The sequence below is a fragment of the Balaenoptera acutorostrata genome, chromosome 15, assembly GCF_949987535.1.
Source record: "Balaenoptera acutorostrata chromosome 15, mBalAcu1.1, whole genome shotgun sequence".
In the NCBI taxonomy this organism is placed as follows: domain Eukaryota; kingdom Metazoa; phylum Chordata; class Mammalia; order Artiodactyla; family Balaenopteridae; genus Balaenoptera; species Balaenoptera acutorostrata.
In genome coordinates this window covers 42877424-42899670 of record NC_080078.1, presented here as the reverse complement: position 1 = coordinate 42899670, position 22247 = coordinate 42877424, and the positions used below count along the sequence as shown (strand labels likewise).

Sequence of the window (22247 nt, the reverse complement as noted above, 5' to 3'; positions counted from 1 at the left end):
AAATTAAATTAAATTAAAAAAAATTGAAGTCAGCTGTAAACACTTAGTATTTCTAGAATGAGCTTTCCAGAAACTCACATAAATAGGTGTGTTTAGAATCCTCTTTCTATTTTAAATTGTGTTGTAGTGAAAATGAAACAATAAAATGAGATGAAATCTGTATAACATTTGAGTACCCAAAACATTATTTCAAAAATGGGATTTTGGGACATCCCTGGCAGTCCACTGGTTAAGACTTCGCCTTCCAATGCAGGGGGTGCGGGTTTGATCCCTGGTCGGGGAGCTAAGATCCCACATGCCTCACGGCCAAAAAACCAAAACTTAGAAAAAACAGAAGCAATATTGTAACAAATAAAGACCTAAACAAAATTTTTTTAAAAAAATGGGATTTTACAGTGTAGAAAAAGGAGTTTTCAAATTTTATACTTAAAATAATTTTCACATTTAATGTATACCTTATTTTTGGTTAAGTTTGATCTTTTGTAGTTCATTGTAAAATATGTCAATCTTAAATGATGGCCCATTGCTAGCAGTAATCCCAACATCCAGACTTCTAAGAGAAAACGGGGATATCATAAATCTCTATTTTATAATCAGCCTACTGTTTCGACCATTAGAAGCTTGAGTTGTTATGTGTTTCATAGAATTGACTGTTTTGCTTTAACCTTAACAATTATTGGTATACGTTTTAGAAGCCCTGACTGTCTGCCAAACAGAATTACTCTAAATAAACTTTATTCCTTTGCCAGAAGAAAATTACGCAGAAGGCTTTCTAATGAAAGAAACTTTTCTCATTTAAGTAAGAAATGTCTCCAATAATTAGTTTAACTTTTGGTCCACATGTCTAAACAGGTCATGGTGGTTGCTCCAGAACTTATATGACTTCTGGAAACACATGTTATATTAATGATAAGAAAAGAAAACATTTGCTCTAGAGAATAAATTCAGTGTTTTAGTTGACATGCTGTGCACCTGCGACTCGGACCATCTCAGGGCTGTTTCCATCTTGTGAGAGTTTTCAAAGAGCTACACTTCTACGTAGCCTGGCACTAAAAGCCTTCGTTCCTGCAGAGAGAACCTTGTAAAAATGTTCCTGATTTTTTAATAAGTAATAGCACATCATTTTTAGATTTTTAATATTTAGATTTACCTTCCAACAAAATCCAAGGTGAATTTCCTCCTTTGGCCTCTGGGTGGCACCCTTGTCTGCAGGACTCTCGGCTGCCTGGTTCATGGACCACACTGAGCCTTAGAACTGCTGGGAGACCAAGCGCTGTGGGAGCTCGGTGCTGTGGCCTGGCCGCTTTACAGATGCTTTCCTAGATCTGAGAGTAGCAAAATCATGCCAGTAGTGACTAATAAAGTGTTGAATTAGAAGTAAGATCTAAAATGTGAAATATCTTTTTTCCAAACATAAGAGTGCTTATAGTAATTGAAGATTTCTTCTCGTTAAAAAAAAAAAATTGTAAAACAGGTATGATTGTGTTCTGTGTTACAATCATATAAAATCACAATTTCATCTAATATAATAGCAAATTAATTACTTAAACAAATACAGTTATTTCTATATTTTAGAAAGTAATAATATGTATAGCAAACAGCCAGAATTCAAAATGTAGCATATTCCAAACCAACTGTTCTCAGTGTTGCTTGGACCAGTTTTAGCTATTCCAATCACTCAACAATGTCATAGATAAAACAGGGGCCTTACCGAGTAGTATTTCCCACAGTACGTGTTCAGTGGAAGTTTACAGTTTATTAGTATGATTGAGAAAATGCTTTGAAATAGCCTTATTTTTCCTTGACTATGAACTTTTTAAAATTTGATTCTGTTGCTGATTTAGAAAATAATTAGGATCATAAAGACTTTCGGAAATAACTATAAATTATGAATAAGATTCAGGATGACGTGCAGGACTGCCAGCCTGCTTGTAAAGGGGTCTTCCAGCTGGCTTCATTCCGTCCTGCTGCTTTGTGTCTGGTGGGGGACTGGGCAGGGGGGTGCAGGAGGGTCTTAATTTCCCCAGCACCGCAGTGCCAGACTCTGTGCTGGGAACTCATGATGTTGTCGCATCAATTCTTCTCTGCAGTTCAGTTAGATAAATATCACAACCCGCTGTATAAATAGCTAAGGCTCAGAAGATATTGAGGACGTCTGCCCAGTGCCACACATAAAAAAGGCTGTGAGAATTCACAGGCAGCCCGGCTTATTCCACACGGTCTGCCTTGCCCATTGACTCACACCGAACAGATAAGCTTACCCGACTCACATCGTGCAAACAAACAGGCCCTGGTCGTATTCCTTCTCCTTCTCTCCCCTGGGCTTTGGCCTCGGTCCTGCCCCACCTCCGAATCCTCCTTACCAGACTCCCCGCCCACCCCAGCCTGCAAACACCTTCCCCAGTGGCCCGCCCGGCTCCCCACCGCCTTCAGCTTCTCTCCCAAAGCTGTTCCCGGTTCTGCTTAGTTTGTCCTAATACTTAAGCAGCTTTTTCACCTCAGTCTCCCCCAAAATATTTGGACATGAAAGGATTTGGATTTATTAAATACAGGTCCTGTTAATTTCATCGTCATTTAAAACATATGGAAAGATCAATATGTGTGAAATGGAAAAGGACAGCTGAGGAAAGGAATTTTATTTTTATGTTTCTGAGAACATATATCAAAGACTGGAAAGTTTTCTTTGCTTAAAATAAGTAAACTATTTTTTAACAATGACTTACAGATTTAATGTCTTAATGCAATTTGTCTGTTAAATACATCAAAGTTAAATTCACTTTTAAGTGCAAAATTTACATCAATGCAAAATTATTGTTGCAAATTTGCATATAGAAATTTTGGGAAATGTGGGTCTATGTCGTTTTCATCTATGATGTTGTATTATCGTGTCTTGCAACAAACCAAAAAGCACGAGGCCTCTCTCAGGTGGGGAAATAGGTTTTGTTCCACCCCGAGGTGACCATCCAGCTACAGACTCGAGCCCTCACCGTGTGAAGTCACGATACTGTCGGGTAACAGTTAAGAGCGTGGGCTTCCAGAGATAAACCCATGCACCTTTGGTCAACTAATCTATGACAAAGGAGGCAAGGATATACAATGGAGAAAAGGCAGTCTCTTCAATAAGTGGTGCTGGGAAAACTGGACAGCTACATGTAAAAGAATGAAATTAGAACACTCCCTAACACCATACACAAAAATAAACTGAAAATGGATTAGAGACCTAAATGTAAGACTGGACACTATAAAACTCTTAGAGGAAAACATAGGAAGAACACTCTTTGACATAAACCACAGCAAGATCTTTTTTGATCCACCTCCTAGAGTAATGGAAATAAAAACAAAAATAAACAAATGAGACCTAATGAAACTTCAAAGCTTTTGCAAAGCAAAGGAAACTACAAACAAGACGAAAAGACAATCCTCAGAAAGGGAGAAAATATTTGCAAACGAATCAACGGACAAAGGATTAATCTCCAAAATATATAAACAGCTCATGCAGCTCAACATTAAAAAAAAAACAACCCAATCCAAAAATGGGCAGAAGACCTAAATAGACATTTCTTCAAAGAAGACATACAGATGGCCAAGAAGCACATGAAAAGCTGCTCAACATCACTAATTATTAGAGAAATGCAAGTCAAAACTACAATGAGGTATCACCTCACACCAATTAGAATGGGCATCATCAGAAAATCTACAAACAACAAATGCTGGAGAGGGTGTGGAGAAAAGGGAACCCTCTTGCACTGTTGGTGGGAATGTAAATTGATACAGCCACTATGGAGAACAGTATGGAGGTTCCTTAAAAAACTAAAAATAGAATTACCATATGGCCCAGCAATCCCACTCCTGGGCACATACCCAGAGAAAACCATAATTCAGAAAGACACATGCACCCCAATGTTCATCTCAGCACTATTTACAATAGCCAGGCCATGGAAGCAACCTAAATGCCCATCGACAGATGAATGATTAAAGAAGATGTGGTACATATATACAATGGAATATTACTCAACCATAAAAAGGAACGAAATTGGGTCATTTGTAGAGACATGGATGGACCTAGAGACTGTCATACAGAGTGACATAAGTCAGAAAGAGAAAAACATATGTTGTATATTAACGCATATATGTGGAACCTAGAAAAATGGTACAGATGAACCAGTTTGCAGGTGAGAAATAGAGACACAGGTGTAGAGAACAAATGTATGGACACCAAGGGGGGAAAGTGATGGGGGGTGGTGGTGTGATGAATTGGGAGATTGGGATTGACATATGTATAAAATGGATAACTAATAAGAACCTGCTCTATAAAAAAAAATAAATAAAATTCAAAAAAAAAAAAAGAGCCTGGGCTTCGAGTCTTTCTGAGCACCAGGCTTGGTGTCCCTCTGATGAGCCAGGTGATCTGACCTCACTGTGCCTGGGCTCCCTCATCTGCAAATGTAGGTAATTACAGCGCCGCCTCGGAGGGCCGTCGGGAGACTTTGAGGGGGTAGAGCGTGTAACGCACTCGATTCAGGGCCTGGATGCGACAGCGCTCGGTGAGCACGAGCCCTCGCAGTGACGCTGAGGACAAGGAGGGGACAGTAGCCCCTTGACCAACCGAGCCCATTTTATTTTTCCGATATCTTAGGGTGTTGATTTTTTCCCCCTTCCCCATATATTTTCTTACTTTTGAACATAATAATTTGAGTAAAAAATGTAACTAGGCATCGTGGAATCTCAGACCATGGGGAGAAGTAACCCCTCCCCCTGCCATGGGCCAGACACAAGGAATGACATCTCCAGTTACCCTTTTGTGACTTGGACGTTTCTTGTGTGTCCTTGGCCATTGGCTCCCCTTCCACCTGCTCCCCGCCCCAGGCAGTGTGCCCTCTGTGGGATGGATGCCGGAAAGCTGGACCCTTGCGGCCCAGTCGACATCCAGCCAGGTTCCGGCCCAGCAGGGGCCCCGGTGTGGCTCTGGACAGCGGGCGGGGGCGGGACTTTTGTGCTGGGGCTGCACCTGCATCACTGGCCGCCGAGGCCCCGTGGGAACCACTCCCGGTGGCTGGTGCCTGGCTGTGCAGGGTTCCCGAGTGGGTCCTCCAGCATCCTGTGAGCCCTCTAACACCCTGATAGAAACCCCTCTCATCTCAGTCTCAGCGAGGGGAATCTGTCGTCTGCAAGTAAGGACCTGGCTTTACCAGTGATGCCCTGCAAGGCGCCGATGGTACGGGTTCCACACGGCTCCATATTTCAGGCGCTAAAGGCACTTGCAGCATTTCTTGTTTTCCCCTTTAATTTGTTTTGTAGCTGAGAATATTTAACTTGTTTTAGGAACATTTTGCTTTCATTCAACTTTACATTTCAATGCAACTTTAATTCAACTTTTCATTCGACTTTATATTTTAATGAACCTTTTCCACACCAATGTTAAAACATAATTCTAAACATCACGTATAGAGTGGTATTCTATCACAGAAGTCAAAATAGTTTGTGATTTTCTTAGTGGATGTTACAACCTCCTCTCATGAGGTATATGATGGAATAATAATAAACAGCCATTTGTAAAAAGATCCCAAGGGGGCCCTCAGTGAGCATAAGACTCAGCGGTGAGCCTTGAAAGCAAGGTGCAGGGGTGACACTCGTAAATTGGCCATACCTGACTCTTTTAATAACCCCAGACAGCCTGTATCATGCAGTGATATGTAATAATTGCATCACCTTTTCTCAGACAGAGAGTTGTTCTTTGCTGGAAATTTAGATATAACTAGAACCATGTATGTTAGATATACATAAATTTATAAATATATTTAAAGCTAAACATAAATGAGCATTCAGCTTCAGAAAAGGGAAGAATTAACATGTCACATTAAGGACCTGATTTGTCTCCCATCCAAGGAAATAATTCTAATACATCTCTGAAGTACTTCTGTACAGTGAGTGATTTTTACCAAGGTTTGAATTCATGGGATTTTAATTCAATGCTAGCAGGACAAAATGCATATTTATAAATTTAAAGGTCCAACTGATATTTAGAGGATTAAATAATAACCTTAATGTGTATCAGTAGAGGAACTTTAGAAGTCTACCTTAAAAGCTTTACTGAAATACAATTTTTAAAAACTGTAGGGTTGTACAATGAGTAAAAAAAAGACTAATTCCAGGCCTTATTCCTAAGGTTTTTTAGAATGGGGAAATGTATATTCCAAGACTTCAGGATATCCGACGGCTTCAAAATATATTCAACTTTGACTTTAATGGAGGACAAGCCTCGTACTGGCAAGTCACAGACCTGGGCGCTAGATTCAGCTGTGTCCCCTGCCGGCCGTGGGGACCTTGCCTGACCACAGGTGGTCAAGTGGTTGAGACGGACTGGAGGACCTCGGGGGCCCTCTCTTGAGCATTACTGGGTCCTCTGATTTATTGTTAGGCATTTTATTATTAGGGTCACATTGTCCTTTCCTAAATATAGTAAAAACTTGAATGATCTTTTCCTGTTGAGTATTTTTCCCCACCACAATAAAGACCTAGTCCGGTTCTGAGGACATATCCAGTGGAATGAGACCCACAGATAATGAGTATCCGTAATATCCATCCACTTGTGAAAAGGGCCAAGTGAGTGACACATACTGTAGGGAGGGAACTGTGCTCAACACCCCTCGGGCTCAGTTGGCTTGAAGGCAGCTCACAGGAGAGATGGGATTTGAGCAGGACTTTCAACGATGGTTAGGATGACGAGAAGCAGGATGGGATTTCACGGGCTGTGTTGAAGGAACAATGACCAGAGTGGTTTTGATTTAGTGCCAGATACGTAGATGGACGTAATGCATGGACGAGGATCCAGGCAGCACTGGAGAGAGCCTTGGTTCAGAGCCATGTTCGTCCCACAGATAATGGGGAGCTGAGCACAGCACTCAACACGACCAAAAAGCATCTTAAGAAGTTTAAGGCACAGTGGTTCTGTGGGATGGATTAGGGTCAGGAGAGAGTGATGGCAACAGGCACAGAAAGGGACCAGGTAACGCGGGCCCAACAAGGGTTTATGTGCGTGTGTGAATTTATTTATTTATGTGTGTGTATACCTGTCTGTGTGCATATATATATATATATATATATATACTTGTGTGCACATGCTTTTTGTGTATTTTGTGTGTGGAATATCGTGGACCGGTGGGGTGTCGGACTGAGTGGTAAGTGCCCTGAGAAGGCAGGGTCTCCTGGCACTATTGTCATGATCTCTCAAAGCAAGCGTTGGTTCAGAAAGGCAAGGTGATGAATTGAGAAAAGGTGAGGGCAGGGTAGGACGGGACCCCCTCCTCACCGTGGACATCGCAGCACCAGGACAGGCTCCACAGGTGTGTCAGAGGATACAGCCAGGGGTGTCCCCAAAGAATTCTCGCCTGTTGGGAAGTAGAAATGTATGGGAAAGATTTCCAGGCACATTTTCTCTCCACATAGGAGAACGTGTTTTCTAATCCTGTCGGAATTCAGATAGATGATGTGCAAACTGTAGATTTATTTACAGTTATTAAACTAGAACTTCTAAAAGTCTCAGTTATTTTGTGTTATGTTAGCCAGTTTTGCTACTATTTGTTTTTGAAAGTAATTAGACACTTTAAAAAAAACTTTTATTTTTCTAAAAATATAATTCCTATTATTTTGAATTTACTTTAGTCAAATTAAATGATCTTTTATTGAAATAAGAGTTTACTGTAGCAATAAACAAAACCTTCAAGTTTTACTTAGGTTTGATGGAAGAAGAATATATATAAAGATAGGCAGTGTATGTCAGTCCTCTCTTGACATGTATCGTTAAGTTAATAATAATTCTTATCATGTGCTTGTTGTACAAACTCAAGAGTGATGAAATGTAGCCTGTATCATAGAGTTAGTCTTGTATCATCAAGTAACATCCACTGGTTCCTGAGTGTTTCCCAGAAGGTTTCATGAGAATGGACAAGCCATAGATTAGTCAAGTTTCATCAAAGAAGATTTTATTATAACTTTGTTCAGCTCTCAGTGGCCATGGAGACTTAAGATAGATGACTGCACCAAAATAACAGGCTGGAGAGCTTTTTCCTTTTCTTTTCAGCTGTAAAACCAGTAATTATTTTCATTAAGCTGCAGACCGAGCCCACTGACACCTAAATAAGGAAAGTGGAAATATGTGAAAGGTAACAGATGGCGGAGGCTTCGGTTATGAGGGTAACACGTGTGCAGCGAACTTGTTCCACAGCTTTAAAAGGTGTAAGGTGATAGCATGGGGGGTGGTCCAGAGAGGAGAAGTCCACCTGAGAGGCAGACACTAGAGTTTTGTTTGATTTCCCTTTCGGAGCTGAAGATGTCAAGACTTTCTTTCAAGTAAATGCTATCAGTGAGGGATACGAATTATTTCTATTTAGCCATCAGAGTCTAATAAGCACGTACTGTGTGAAATACATTAAATAAAAATGCAATATAGTAGCAACTCAATATATGTGGAAAATTAAAAGATTTTATTCCTACTAAATACACTTACCATGTAATGTATAAGCTGGCCTGCATTTGTCAGCATAGAAAACGTTCTTTGGCCCTGAGGTCTCTCTGGAAGAGACTCTGCTGTGGTCTCTTGCAGACCAAGTCACCAGAATCTTCCTTCAGAGACTCTTCCCAGACAGAATGGGCACTCCATCAATGTGTCGATTGACGGAGCATCGAAGGACTAACAGGAGAGCTCCTTAGCCCGCATGCATCCTGGGGAGGGGTGGGGGGTGACCGTGGCAGCTGAGCTGGACCTTTCGGTTGAGCTTTTGGCTCCGTCAATTTCAAAGCAGGCATTGACCTTGCGCGGTGGGGAGCTCACCCACATTGACGGGAGAACAGTGATTTCTGAGATGCGTGGGGACTCCAGGGACATTGGGCGTGTCTGGAGACGTTCTGTTTGTCACAGTGGGCGGGGGCTGCACTGGCATCTAGTGGGTAGAGGCTGGGGATGTCACACACCCTAAGGCGCCCAGGACCACAGCAAAGACTTCACAGCCTGAAGTGTCAGCAGTGCTGAGGTTGGGAAACCCTGTCCTCGAAGAGAAGCTGTACAGGTGCCACCAGGCCCTGTGAATTAACCCACAAAGCTCGACAGGCATCAGAGGATGAAAGGCAGCTCTCAGTGTAACCAAGGACGTGAAAGCACACGAAGGTTTAACCAGGGAGACTAAAGCAAGAGAGGCAAGTGTTTTAGGTTGAACTGTATGGAAATTGCCAACATGAGACTGTTTCTCAAAAAAGGGGGGTGCAGTTTCCTACGGTTGAGCTGGTAAAGTTCCCCATTTATTTAGTTTTTCATTAATTAATTAATTTATTTTTGGCTGTGTTGGGTCTTCGTTGCGGTGCACGGGCTTCTCATTGCGGTGGCTTCTCTTGTTGCGAGCACGGGCTCTAGGCATGCAGGCTTCAGTAGTTGCGGTACACGGGCTCAGTAGTTGTGGTGCACGGGCTTAGCTGCTCCGTGGCATGTGGGATCTTCCCGGACTAGGGCTCGAACCCGTGTCCCCTGCCTTGGCAGGTGGATTCTTAACCACTGCGCCACCAGGGAAGTCCCCCCATTTATTTTTTACTTTGAAGAAGTACAACATGGAGTGAGCTGATTAATTCAGAGTCAACAAAAAATATCTGCGATGTGTTTTGCCCAGAGCCCAGTCTGAATGAGGGGTGGCACTGCAGGCGTGAGTGGAGGGGCTGGGGGCTCGGTGGGGTCCTCTGCTCACCCACGCAGGCCACCCGGGAGCCGACGGGGAACAGGTGACCAGAGCACAGACTGCGTGGCGCAGAGTCAGCCCACGGGCACGGATGATCGCTTTCTCCAAATGTCTAGGGCCCCAGTTCAGTCAGGGCAGGTGGCCGATTTGGGGTTTGCAAGCCTCTCACGCTCTGGGGAGACTTTCCAAGGCCACCTGGCCTGGCCGCCACACGGGCAGTCTGGGGAGAGGGACGTCCACTGTGGAGCTTGAGCCCTGACCTTGCGTGTAGGTCCCTGTTTCCTTGCGTCGGTGACCACACGGGCTTTTCTGGCTTGAGGTTCTTGTCCTGTGAAGTAGGGTCCTGAGACTCTCTCAGGGGCCTTGGAAAGGTGAGCACGGTGAGGCCCTGGTGCCGGATGGCAGAAGGGGTTCCCTGTGGTTGGAATATCTCTTGTTGACCTACAAGATCGTCTTTTCCCATTTCGAATTTGACGAAGATTTTTAAGAAAATTCACATTTTTTCTTTAGTCAGAGAAGAAATCAGAGGTTGAGAAAGAGATGGTTTCTACCATTTCAAGTACTAAATGGTTACTTCCGGCGAGGGATGCTTTAACTCCCATTTGGAAGGGAGTGATTTTTGAATGTAAGAGATTTTAAATCATGACTGTGATTTATGATCCATCAATGTTGGGTTTGGATACGAGGAAATAACGTCAAGAAGAGCATTTTAAATGGCAAGTTTTGTTTCTGTGAGAAAGTGCTCTCCTTGTGGGGAATAATCTCTTTTTGTCTGTTGATTTCTTTTTAACACATAACAATAAGTGGCAGGGTAATAATTGCAGATTGTTCAGCTATTAATGCTATTTACTGGAACACATTTCAGAGAGAACATTGTTTTCTAAAGAGACCATGAACAACAGTTTTCTTTTGTTCTTCCATGGAAAAATACCCTTTGGTAGGTATATGTGGGCTAGAGAAATATTAGCGAGAGACCCTTTTAGTAATAAGACGTTAAAATAAAATACCTACCTTTTTTTTTTTTTTTCCTTCTCTTACTTGAGTCTTGGGTTGAGTGTGTGCACTGTGGTGCGCCTGTCAAGACCCAGTGCCTTTGTGTCACCGATTTGCTTCCCCTCCTGGGTCCCCCTGGAGCATTGGCTGTTCCCCAGAGGATCCCTGTGCTCTTGGTCTGGCCTCACTCTCAACTGTGCACCACTGGCCCCTGCCTCTTAGAGGACATTGCTGGGAGGCAGGGGCCGTGCTTTACTCTGCCTCAGACCCCGCACAGCGGCTGCCATGTACCTTCAAGCCCAGTGTGCACTCGAGAAATTTGTCAGCTTACCGTTAGCTGTTTTTGTATGGAATTATCAGAATGACTTGGCTTTCATTTCAGACTCTCTTTCTAATGAATAGATTTTTAATCCAGTCTACTTCAAGTCAATTTTCAATCGATCCTTCAAAAATTAATATTTTAATGAGATTATTTAAAATGCTGCTGTAATTTAATGATAGCCATGATGTATGAGGCTATAGAATTTACAAAATGCTTTCTCTTTTTACATTTATTTTTGAATGTTAATCGGGTATTCCTGGAATTTGAAGCGATGAGTCCTGTGTCAACTCTTTAGAGGTCAGTTAATTATTCCGGGTGGCCTGATTCCCTCCCGTTGTGCTCTGCTGGGATTTGTGCCAAATGGTCTCCGTCGCAGGGTGCGCAGCCGGGCTGGGTCTCAGGGTCGTTGATACTGCTTCTTTGTCAGTGGTTCTGGCCTGAGGTTTCTTCAGAATGGGGTTGACGGAGCTGGCTCCTCTGGTGATTTTTCTCTCAAATCTCAGCTATTCTTGGGAGCTCTTTGTCCAGAAGGAGTAGCAGTTGGACTTCTGTTGCCCAAGCGGAAACCGAAAATGGTACCAATTTGGACAGCTCTTTGTCCTCTGTCCAACGCTGGCGGGATGGTCTGTAGGCTCCCGGAATTGAATGACCACCGGGTTGTCCTCTTTTTTTTTTTTTTTTTAACAGAACACAAAAATGTTGAAAGCCTCATTTGTGCTCCTATGTGCATGTGGAATAATTTTACTTTTAAGGAAGCAAATTAAAGAAACATGCATTTTGTGTTATCATAGAATGAAAAGAATGAGTAATCATCACATTCCAAAGTTTTTTTATTTTCTGGTGTGAGAACACACCAGAAGACATGGAAGCTCCAACAGAAATAGTTTTTCGTCTTTAACTTGTCCCTGGCCGTGGGCTGGGAGACAGCCAGCAGATCTCAGCAGCACCAGGCGGGCCTGAGAACCAGGCATCTCGACTCCAGCAGGTGAGGAGGGGGCGGGGGTAGACGCACTGGACGCTGGGCTTTAACAGCGTCAGAAGCCCTGGGTCTTGCAAGCAGAGTTGAAGCTACAGGTAAATGAACACAGAAGCCACACATGTTGTAGGTTCTCTGCATTTTCAGGGAAAAATACAAATCTCGATTTCTTGTTGCAACCCTAGGCAATTTCTTGGTATCTTTCCATAGAATATTTCCAACCACCTGCTTCCCACACCCGTGCCTGTGCACACACACACGTGCACGCACACGCGCACACACGCACACACACGCACAGAGTTCGTTTCTAGCAGTTTCCTAGGAAGAATGCTTGGCGAAGTCTCCTTCCTATTCAGAAGGTCGCACTCCCTGACCTGGTTCCATCCTGTGACTGCACTTCTGTGCCAGTCAGGGCTGCGTGTCTGCTGTATACATTCCAGAAGCACATTTTTAAGCCACGGCAGCCATTTGTTGATTTCACTTGAAAGTATAGCTTTAAGAATATATGTGCGTGTTTCAGCGATTCGTAGGCGAAGTGAATGAGATGAAAGAATAACTTGCACTGGAGAGCTGAGTATTGCCCTCCACGTGTGAGGCTCGCCGCTCACAGGTGTCCACTGGCGCCTCATCGGCCACAGACTCACAGTTTCTCTTCCAATAAAGACAAGGAGCGCACCTGGATTTGTGTCCAAACCTTGGGCACTTTCTGGCCTTGATCGACCTCCTACTCCATGTCTGTGAAATGGAAAGATCAAATGATGACCTTTTAGATCTTCTCTAAGTTTTTATGGTCCCAAAGGAACAAGGTAAACACACTGTCACCCAGATTCATTAGAGATGTGTTTTCCCTCCTGGATTTCTGTACTTTGTCCTAAGATAACAGGAGTGTGGGTTGGGTTCTAGCGGGTCCCAGCGTGAGGGTGAGGAACTATTCTGCTTGGCATCAGGGGGGATGTCGATTATACCCGCCCTGCGCCTTTGCCACGGCCTTGGGCGGCGCCTGAGTGTGTTAAGCCTATGGTTTCCTCCAAGAATTTCTTTTCAGTATCCAAAGAAGAACATATTTCTAGCTGATGTAGTCCTGAGACAGGATGAACAGTGAACCTGGGAACAGTATGGCTGCCTGACTCTTTGGTACCTACATGAATTAGATGTGTGCATGGTTCATTCAGTGGGGTAATTACTACCTTAAGGATCCTGAAGGTACTCGCGTGATTAGGCACCGTCCGTACGTTGCTAACCATCTTGTTATTGATGATGCCGTGACTCCCTGCTTCTGCTTCTGCTGCAGAACATGGTCAAAGCTGTAGAGGATGGGGCGGAGGAGACAGTGGAGAGACCTGATTCAGTTTGGCCTCTTCTGAAACGAGCAGCCGGTTGCCACAGGGAAAGCAGAGTTTAGTATCCTCCAACCCCCTCCTCCACCCAACCCCTGTCCCCTGGTAAATTCTTGGGATGCACAGATGCCTTTCTACGCAGACTTGGCTGTCAGGGGCGGTGGATCCTCTTCCAGAGCACGGCGTCCGTGTCCGGCGGGCTGAGCACGCGGTCTGTGCGCACGCGAGTCTAACGCAGCCTCCGGGCCACCCTCCCCCCGCCAAGCCCCCGCCACTTACCAGCAGCAGCTTCTTGAAGCTCTCACTTGCTAAAGTCTCGTCGCGAGGGGTTAATCACTGCTCTGGAGCATCTGCACCAGCCTCATTAGGCCGGCCTGTTGTGCAAACTGTCATGTTTCAGATTTGAAGCTTATCAGGGTCACGGCTAAGACAGTCCTTACAGAGGCAGGTCGAGGCATCTCCAGGGCCTGGGGCCGCGGGGGGCGGGTGGCAGCTGGCAAGTCACTTCTCTCTATGACCCTCCGACAGTGTCCCTCGTCTTATGGAATCATAAATGTGCCAGGATTTCCTGATGGGTTTGCCACCTCCCTGCCTGTCTCCCCTAGATCGTGGTGACAGCGCACAATTCTATGAATATATTAAAAACTACCGAGCTGTACACTTTAAAGCGTGAATTTTATTATAGGTAAATTACATCTAAAGCTTTTACAAATAACAAAAAGAAAAAGAAGCAGTTAAGACAACCCAGTAACATGTCAACTCCAGTATCAGATAAAATTCATATAGTGTTTCTTAAAATCAGTTAACCAATCAGTCTCCCCCTTTTCCTGAAGCAGTCAGCCAGTCTTCATCAGTTTAAAGGCGAGCTGAGTTTTTCTTCACAGATGAGGGATGAATTGTAAAACAATCATAAAAAAATATTTGAGGCTCTCCTTTAGGGCTTGAGGGTTGCAGTGATTTTCTCTGCCATCTGCCCTCTTGTTCTGTCACTGATCCCATGCACAAGGTCAAAGCAGCAGCTCCTGCGACCGTCAGAAGTTTTTGTGTTTGTCACTCCCTCCTTTGCATGCTGCCATGTCTTCTCCGGAGCATTCCTCACGGCGAGAAGTGCAAGGCGATTTTGTTTCTCCAGATGCAGAACCCAATTACTCTGTCCTGTCATATTTCTCGCGGCCTTGGTAACATAGTTACACCCAGAGAAGTAGCATTTGTCCAGCACATATAAAAATCTCTGCCTTTTCTCCAAACGGATTACACCACACTTGGCCTTTTGAACAGAGAACGTATCGCAGGTACCACGTATGCCTTGGCCCAGATCTGGAAAGTAATTTTTAAGCTTTGTCCTGCTATGTTTTTATTTCCATTGACTTTTCTGGAAGGGCGGTGCCCGTGACATGATCTGTTGTGCTTTTCTTAAAGGCCATAATCATAAAGCCTTTCTTTTTATCGACAAAAACCCTTCCCTGAACCAATGTAGAGCCTGGACAGGCCAGGTCGCAGCTCATGCTGTGTAGAGGAGGTCTGTGCCGCTGTTGAAGGAGCAGACACCCAGCAGCAGAAGAGAGAACACCAGGCCTTGGACTTGGAGGGCTCTGCAGATCTGCCCTTCCTGTAACTAAGACTTTTTTGTCACTCAGCGTATCTGAGCCTCGCCAATAAGGCGATAACTGATACTTACAAATTTGTCTTCGAGGTCCTGCAGGATCACGTCTGCCTATTTAATTGTTAGAGAAAGCTTAGATTATATCCAGGGGTAGTGTTAAAAGTATCCCTCTGCCTTTGCATCTTCTGCTAATTAGTAATTCCACTTGGGTGTGGAATGAACGGGATCTTTCTGTTAACTAGATTAATGGGATAACCAGATCCGAACAGTCCCCATCTTCCCAAACAAAAGAACTTCCTGTAGAATATTCTAGATAAAAGGTATCTTCTGAAAAATAGCAATGAAATCATTAATTGTTTAACATTTTCATTTTCTTCAAAGTGAAAGGAGGAGTCCAGTGACTTTGCACACAGGGGTTCTGTTTCTGAACAATTCCGTTTGGCCTCCTGGAAGGTCTGAGTGACTTTCGGTGGAATAACCGGATCTGTTTGCTCCGAGGAGCGGGCGCAAGTCCTCTGAGGAAGCAGGGAGACAGATGGCCAGCTATTGTGTTACCACCATCATCTGCTGGGCCGTGAGCAAATATTAAGTGAATAATATATATGTAATTGGTGTGAAAGTACAGTCGCAACATTTCTAATTCCGTCTGAAGGATGGCTACTTCTTGAACATTTGTATTTCGTAGAATACTATATTGAAATGTTTCTGTTTACAGGGTTAATCCATTTTAAACTGCTTTAAAGTGAACATTTTCCCCCATTTTTGACACCACTGTGCAATATTTTGGATTGAAATGGCCCGTAATGGCCCTTTTTTATTTTCCATAACAACATGAGCACTGAATTATAGCTGTGCAATTATGTAAACAATGGAAATGCTTCCAGAATGAATCCTTCCTTTTAAATTTTCATTTTGTGTAATTGTTGGAAGGTTTGGAGCCATAATAAACAAAATTATTTTACACATTTATCGTTCTAAAGGTCAATTATAAGAGAACTAAAGAAACAACACTATGCAAAATGAATAAACCAATTTCTGCTGCCATCGCCATATGTTTTTCTTATCACTTATGGTTTTTCCAGTTACTGTGTACATAGCATCCAATTAAAGCGATTCATTTACTAGGCTGAATGTGGTTTGTGTTTATAGAACTGTGCTTTGGAGGGGAGGAAACAACATGCCTCTATTTGAATTACCTGATTTTTTTGTAAGATCAGTGCTAAGAGACAGATGTTCTCACCAGTTACTTTCTCATAAACCTGAATCTTTGGATAAGCTGCAAATTCACAGCTATCATCTTACAATCCAGTTTTCACACTCAGTGTGTAGCATGCGTGTGGACTTGTAACCAAAAATGAGAGGAAAATACTAGTTTGGTGGTCCGTTCCTCATATTACAGCATTTTGCGGATTGAATTTTATTTTCTCTGAACAAAAAGCATGCGAAAGAGTTTCATGCTGGTCAATTTTCAAGAATAAGCTTAATTCCTATTTTAGAGTCCATCTTTTCATTGAGCTTATAGTTTTGCTTATTATTTTCAGTCTGTTTAGAACGTGGAAAAGAAACTAATTTTTGCTACCAGACTCACTTGATTGGGTACATTCTAGAACTCCTTAGAAGAATGGACTCTTGAATATCTAAAACAGAACATTTTCCGGTTTTTATTTGATTATTTGCCCTATAAATTATATACACTATGGCTAATTGCTGTAACACTTTGCAAAGGATGTTATTGGAGAGAATTAGTTTTTAGGGTTTTTTAACTTCTGGGAGAATGTAATCTAAGAGGCTTTGGGGATCACCTTTGAAATGTTTTAAAAAGCTCTTTCTGAGTATCAGCAAAATAGTAGTTCACGGAATTCTACAAAGTAAATTCTAGAAAGTAAAAATCCTTCATAGTCCTTCCCTTTTATTTTTACTCTGTTTACATTTGTGTGACCCTCTTCAGTTTACAAGGCATGTGTTCACATCTCTCCCGTTACCCACAAGTCCAGGGGGAATCAGTCCCCTCTGTGGAAGAGAAACGAGAAGCTCTTAAGCTCGACCTGACCTGTCCACGGTCACATACACGAGGCCTTGACCCCAGGCCTGGGGCTCTTTTCACTCTGCCAGAGTCTGACTTGAGTACAGAGGCATTTCCCACCATGATCACAAAGGAGGGGGCACTGAATAGCCCTGAGTCGAACCTGGGGAGCCATGGCCCTGGCTTTGCCAGCCCTGTGACTCCCGGGCAGGTGGCTGGAGCGGGCACAGAACTTCTCTCTCCACCCAGGATGCAAACCACGCTGTTAACAAGGAGAGCCTCCATCTGACGGGGATGTTTAGCAAAAACTCAGTAGCCTTGGTTTACCATAATTGTACTGATTTAAGGGTTATTTTCTACTTATGACAGGATACGAGTTTTCCAGAATACTCTTATTTACATGAAAAAAAAGTGAGTTACTTTGAAAAACAGACAAATCATGTTCACTTTGAACTTGAATAGGACAAAAAGCATGAGGGTTGAACGTGAATAATTTGTGTTTGGCAAGCACTATCCTGTCCGGTCTCCCTGAAACCCCAGGACCCAGGAGAAAGCTTCAGTCTCAAGATTTTCATTTTCGCAAGGATTCCGGCTAGCGCCGTGGTCTCAGTGTGTGGAGAGGAAGGCTCCTACCAGAAGTGCCGGGAGCACTTTGTGGACGTCCCTCTGCTGGGAAGATGCAGCTGCTCTCCTTCGAGCACCACAGTTATTCCTAATTTCAAAATGTCGTCACAAAGATTGTAATCTTTGGGTTGTTCCATTTCAGTGTGGATAAGCAAAATAAGCAAGCATATGGCCCTAACTTGGACGACTGGCCATACAGCCCCCTCTTTAACCCCCATGTTAACCCCAGCCCAGAGCTGCTGTAACTGGTGGCCTCACTTCTCCTGGGGGCCGCCTTCCGTGGGTGGCGGGCAGGCTAGGCCAGCCATCTGTTATTTTGCCTTCTCTTTCCAACCTTCTCGCCTGTAGAAACAGGTTCCGTTGAAGAGACTGGCCGAGGTCCAAGGGGTGGGGAGCCTGTGACTTTCTCTTGCACACATTTCTGCTGCCTTCAGCATCAGTGGCAACTTAGTCATTTCTGGGAATGCCCCATTTCCAGCTCATTGCCTTGACGCATCTGAATCTTGTGAAGGAAAATGGATTTCATGTATAAATTCTGGCTTTAGCTTGTTAAAGGATTTAGTCCATAATTCCCATAAACGTATCCCAGAAAACCCTTTTTTTAAAATTAAACCTCTCAATTCCAGTGGTGAAAAATCTGTGATTTAGGTATGTGCTAAAGATGTTGAAAACCCACAGGGTTCAAGGCTCAGTTCCTCCTCTCAACAGATGGAATTAACACAAACCTAACAAAGTTAACATCATGGTTGTTTGCATTATTAATCTTCCCACGCACGGCATTCTGCTACCTTGCGAGCCAGGTTTGCACGAATCCTTTCGTGGCAGCAGATGTCAACAGAAGCGTGCTTCCATCTGCTGCCCGAGACCTTGATGCCTGACACCCCGAGACGAGGCCCAGCACAGAGCGTACCTCTGTGAGTAATTACAGGTGTGTGGTGAGGAGCCCAGGGCATTAATCAGAGGCTTCATTATGAAAAAGGTGGATCTTTTGTTCTGCGCTCGGAGCGGGAGTTGACCACACACTTTCTAAACTGCACTGTCCATCTGCTCAGCCCCTAGAATGTTTGCCTTGGCTGATGTGGACACTGAAATGTATCAAAGGACGTGATTACAGCAGATTTAAACATTAACCCGGGGAAAGCGTGGTTCGGGTTTTTCTTTCCTCCTTCCTTCCTCCCTTTTATCTATTTATCTGTTTGTCTCTCTGTTTATTTTTGGTATAAGAAAAAGTCTGCTGAAATGCTAAAACCTTAAGTTAGTACTTGCTAAATAATTTACCATATAAGAGTTCTAATAGAGGAAAGCACTGCACCGTCATTTTAAGGACACAAACAGCATGATTTGTAGACACTAAATGAGCCTGCTATGTGAGGAAGAAGTCTTAGAAAAAATGTTTTGTGAACACCTAAAAGTTCTCTTTTAAGATTACAAGTTGTTCAATGAGGTTATTTTTATGAAAAAGGACTTAATGTGTTAGAATCGAGCACATTGCTATCCCTTGCTCTAATTTAATCAAATTAAATCAGGATTATTTTAAAGGATTTTCAAATAGCTACACTGAAATTTGAGAAAACAAACCAGAGGTTTTCGGGGGCTTTTTTTTGGTTTTTTTTTTTTTTTTTTTTTGGTATTTTGCTTCTTGTATTTTGCGACTAACTCTAGGTTATATAACTACAAGTCACATAACTACAGCACTTCAGTACATTGGATGAATGCACTTGGCCTAGAACTGCATAAAAGCAGTTTGTGGTTTTCTTACTAATCCCCTTTGCACACACTCGCACAGATGGCTTCAGAGACGCGGCCTGGCCGTGGATGGCACGAACGCCGTCCAGGAGAAGAGCCCTGGTCTGCCACGGGCTGGAATGAGGCAACGCCTCAGAACAGAGCTGGTGGGCAGGGGCCAGCCGGCCACCCACCAGTGAGAGGCCCTTCCAGACCCAGGGACACCAGGTGTCTGGGGGGGGAGATGGTCCACACGCAGCACTGAGCACACGTGCCTTGCCACCCACTTCTACCCGGAGCCCCACCGACCACCTGACCTTGGCACGTGACCCGTCCCAGCGGGATCCACACTCCCATTGTTTCACACGGGAGTCGCCCGAAGAATGCAAGTTTCCATCTCTGCCTACTTCAGGAGTTTGTAATAGAACAATGTGCTTTGACTTTTGAGAATTGAAGAAGATGGGAAGTGATAGCTGCTTGCAGGTTTCATTTATCTACCTCAGCACTCCTGTAGCTTGTCTGAGGAGCCCACCTGTACATGGAAGATGGAAGAGTGTCTAGTCCCAATGCCACAATTCAGGTCTTGGACAAGTCACCCTATAGTTGAGGGTCTCCATCCTCTCACGTGTAAAATGAGTACAATAGCCCCTGGACTAGCTCATCTCCTGGAACCCTTTTCACTGAAAAAGTTCCGTGGTCTGTGTTCTTTTATTTTTTTATTTTTATTTTTTTTATTATTTATTTATTATTTTATTTTTGCCTGTGTTGGGTCTTTGTTTCTGTGCGAGGGCTTTCTCCAGTTGCGGCAAGCGGGGGCCACTCTTCATCGCGGTGCGCGGGCCTCTCACTATCGTGGCCTCTCTTGTTGCGGAGCACAGGCTCCAGACGCACAGGCTCAGTAGTTGTGGCTCACGGGCCTAGTTGCTCCGTGGCATGTGGGATCTTCCCAGACCAGGGCTCGAACCCGTGTCCCCTGCATTGGCAGGCAGATTCTCAACCACTGCGCCACCAGGGAAGCCCTGTGTCCTTTTAGATAATCTCACAGTAGTCATATGTACGGACGAACTGATGACTTTGGAATTTTGGTCTGGAAACTTACAGTTGTGTTTTCTTTTCTCCCCTTCTAGGATATCTTAAATACCATTGTAAGGCACTGCCCACCCCGCTTCTTCTCCCTGGGTTTGCCTGGCTTCTCCATGCTGGTGGGGGACTTCATCACGGCCGCTGCCAGGGTCCTCAGTGCAGACACGCTGGCGGTGAGTGGGACAATGCTCAGCATCCCGGCTCCCAGGAGGCTTCACAGCGGCTAACAAGGTTCAGATTTCTCCACTCCTAACAGGTGTTGACTCATTAGTGCAACGTGAAACCGGGCTCTCGGGTAGATGCCCTGGCAGCTGATGTGTGAAATTGTAGGATAAGATGACACACTGGTAGTGGAAAGGCGTTTCATCAAAAGGCCAGAGTGTGAGAAATCATGTCCTCACTAATATTGCAGCACGTTTACACAGTCAGAGGCAGGACTGGTCTCCTAGAATCTTATTAGCATTTTTCGGTAAATGGTGGCGCAGACGCTAATGTCTGTGGTCAAGAGAGAATTTTAAGTGTACATCATCAATAAGGTTTTTTTTTCTATTATTAAGTCTTAGTTATTATAAGTCGAATAGAAAATATTTTCTTGAAATGTTAGAACACTAAAATTTTTAACCAGGAAATTAATATGTATCTTTGGATTCATATGCCATAAAACTCTGGCAGAGTTCTTGTACTAAGAAATTAGAAGCAAGTGGACTAAGTGAGCGCTAAGGGGTACGAAAAGAATTGATTTGTAATCTCCACCTTTACCTCCACTATTAGGGCGATGTATTAACGCCTTTGAGAGGACACTGTCACCCATTTCAATTTAAAGGCCTCTCACAGTTGTGCTCTGTAAAGTTGTTACCTGTTCAGAGCCAGTTTTCCCTTCTTTAAATGGTGTAAATAAAACTAGCTTTACTGTTTGCCAGGGACTTGTATTGAAATCAGTGTGAGTATCTAGCTACCTAAATTTTGTTTGACACGTTGTTACTTTTTTTTTTTAAATTATTTTATTTATTTATTATTTTTGGCTGAGTTGGGTCTTGGTTGCTGCGCGCGGGCTTTCTCTAGTTGCGGTGAGCAGGGGCTACTCTTCGTTGCGGTGCACAGGCTTCTCATTGCAGTGGCTTCTCTTATTGTGAAGCACGGGCTCTAGGCGCACAGGCCTCAGTAGTTGCGGCACGCGGGCTCAGTAGTTGTGGCTCACGGGCTCTAGAGCACAGGCTCAGTAGTTGTGGCGCACAAGCTTAGTTGCTCCGCAGCATGTGGGATCTTCCCGGACCAGGGATCGAACCCATGTCCCCTGCACTGGCAGGCGGATTCTCAACCACTGTGCCACTGGGGAAGCCCCGTTGTTACTTTTTTATTCTACTTATTTCTTCACTTCAGGGCAAATTCAAACTCCAACCCTGGGTTTTGAATTAAATTGTTTTTTAATACTTTGTATAGCTGGTATTTCATGCTGGCACTTTCATGCACTTTTTCTTCTACGGGTAAATTAAAAAGCAAAGGGGAGGGAAGAGAGACAGGAGCAAAAGGGACGGATGAGTGAAAAGAAGGAAGAAGGAAAGTGTTGAATTTGTTCAACTGTTTTTTTTTTTTGTAAAGACTATGACAACAACTTTTCATACTTATTTCTGAAAAACTTTGTAGGATAATCATTCTCAAGGAACCTTCTAATTTACTTTTAACCATTCAAATCAACATTGAAAAAACTTTGGGGAAAAAATGGAAAAACTTTGGAAAAAACAGGATATAGGAAGGAAAATACTTTATTGAAATTTTCCTTACTTGCTCTGAGAGTTTCCTGTGAAAATGCTGGTGCCCTTTCTAGTGATAATATCATGC

General features: G+C 43.7%; 1 protein-coding gene across 2 annotated transcripts in view; it reads left to right on the top strand.

Moving 5' to 3' along the window:
• The window catches only part of RALGAPA2 (Ral GTPase activating protein catalytic subunit alpha 2), a 289245-nt gene that overhangs the window by 128093 nt on the left and 138905 nt on the right, over positions 1-22247 (top strand). For both annotated transcript variants that reach the window (XM_057528489.1, XM_057528490.1), the window contains exon 24: positions 20453-20581. In XM_057528489.1, coding sequence (XP_057384472.1) covers positions 20453-20581 — 129 coding nt within the window. The remainder of the gene's footprint in view (positions 1-20452; positions 20582-22247) is intronic.